Source organism: Rosa chinensis, chromosome 5 (genome assembly GCF_002994745.2).
Source record: "Rosa chinensis cultivar Old Blush chromosome 5, RchiOBHm-V2, whole genome shotgun sequence".
In the NCBI taxonomy this organism is placed as follows: domain Eukaryota; kingdom Viridiplantae; phylum Streptophyta; class Magnoliopsida; order Rosales; family Rosaceae; genus Rosa; species Rosa chinensis.
In genome coordinates this window covers 29,598,932-29,601,001 of record NC_037092.1, presented here as the reverse complement: position 1 = coordinate 29,601,001, position 2,070 = coordinate 29,598,932, and the positions used below count along the sequence as shown (strand labels likewise).

At 35.1% G+C, this 2,070-nt stretch overlaps 1 protein-coding gene across 1 annotated transcript; it reads left to right on the top strand.

Moving 5' to 3' along the window:
• The first annotated feature begins 802 nt into the window (after positions 1–802).
• LOC121049183 (TMV resistance protein N-like) lies at positions 803–1,535 on the top strand. Its single transcript, XM_040505810.1, has 2 exons — positions 803–1,236; positions 1,316–1,535. Exons 1-2 carry the CDS (start codon positions 803–805, stop codon positions 1,533–1,535), a joined length of 654 nt encoding a protein of 217 aa, XP_040361744.1.
• The last annotated feature ends 535 nt before the right edge of the window (positions 1,536–2,070 follow it).

Here is a 2,070-nt window from a genome sequence, read left to right as displayed (position 1 = left end):
AATTAGAGGATGAATGATTTAGATTATTAAACTACAAGCTAAAAATGAAAACGCCCTCACTTTTCAAGTTGAAGGAGGTTCTCTCTAGATCCTCCACGCACACACACACACACACACACACACACACATATATGGAGATCCCTTCTACTAAGGGATCTCCTTTTTTTTTGTCAATTTAGGGGATCTCTTGTGGGACCCACTTTTCGATCGCATTTTGGCATCTCGACCGTCCAATTTTTAGGTCATAATGTATAGATCACTTTTGAAAATTTTCATCTAAATTAGTGACCGTTAAAATATCGAACTAGATTAAATCAATGGATTAATCGAATCTGTCCAACCTGAACCGTTCATACTTATAATTGTAAATCGCAGTTTTGAATGTCTTAACGATTATCAATTTGGCTGAAAATTTGCAGAGATGACTTACTCATATATACCTAAAAACTGAACAGTTAAGAACTGAATATGTGATCAAAAAGTGGGTCTAATGAGCGATATCTTAAAATGGTTAAAAAATGAGGGATCCCTCACTAGAAGGACCACATATATATATATATATATATTATTGTCATCTAATTATGGAAACTAATTCACCGAATTTTCGTCTAATAAGTTCAAGACCCTAAATAAGTATATCAAGAATATTATCAGTTCCTTAACCTAATCGAAGTATCTTATCTATGTTCATTGTATAGGCCCGAAGCAGAACTCATTCAAGAAGTTGTTGATGAGCCATGGAGGAAATTGTATTCTTCTTTTTCAAAAAAAAAAAAAACCTGCCATTAAAAGTCTGCTATCAATGCCTTCTTGGTCCTCTTTTTGTCGACAGAAGCATGATGTCTTTCTAAGTTTTAGAGGGGAGGATACCCGCTTGAATTTTACGGACCATCTATATGCTGCATTAATTCAGTGCGGAATTTCCACCTTTAGAGATGACAAAGATCTTGAGAAAGGCATGTCCATTCGCAAACAACTCGGCAAAGCAATTGAGGGATCAAAGGTTTGGGTTGTCATCGTTTCACCGAACTATGCTTCTTCAAAATGGTGTTTGAATGAGCTTTTGAAGATTCTTGAATGCAGAAAAGCATCTAAAGTGGGAAAGAAGAACGAAACTTTGATGAAGCCATTTGAAGAATATGAAGAACAAACTCATACTCTATTGAATGGAGACAAAACACATAAGGGGAAGGCTAGTTTGAGGAACAAGGAAAACATCACTAATCATAATAAAAAGTTAGTCATCTTCAGTTTCTTGCATGTAAATTAATTATTATACTTCTTTTGTTAATTGTTTTAGCATCTTTGTTTTCAGGGAAATGGGTGAGTTCAGATTTGGCGTTAACTATGGCGGAAAGTGGGTTGGTTCTGTTTACATAGGTGGTGAGACAAAAGAAATAGTGGTTTCAGAAGACATTACTTATAATGAGCTTCTAGATCAACTGTATCATATTGTTGGAGTGCATCCAAATGAAAATGAGATCAAGATCAGTACGATCGATAATCAAAATCACCGGCTTATCCTGTGGAGATAATCAATGATGATGACCTCAAAATTTTTATTGATCAGAGCATTTGTTCTGATATGCACTTGAAGCATCCATTGCCGAATTCCTCTGGAAGGTACTCTCAACTTTTAAATTTGCGATACTTTTGGTAACACAACCTTAGACTTATTGATCATTTGTACTTGTCTTCTTTAGCTACTAAAATGCTTGAATATCTTCTACTAATTTGGTTCACCTAGCATTACTCTTATTTTAATTATTTACCACCACACTACTATTGCTGTATTGTTTGGGATACCAGAGCTATAATAAACCGAAAAGTGGGGTTTTGTTTAGGGTTTATATATGTTCGGGGTATATGAAATAGACACAAGTTATTTAGCTAGTTTCTCATTGTCTCATCATTCATGGTATACTTTTTCTGCTAATTTGCAGCAGGAGTATTGAAGTTAGAGTTTTGGTTAACCATGATGGAGAGTGGGTGAATTCTACATATGTTGGTGGCAAAACGTTGATCTTGTTCTTTTTCTTAGGATGGAGTCCTCACATAGTGGTACAACAC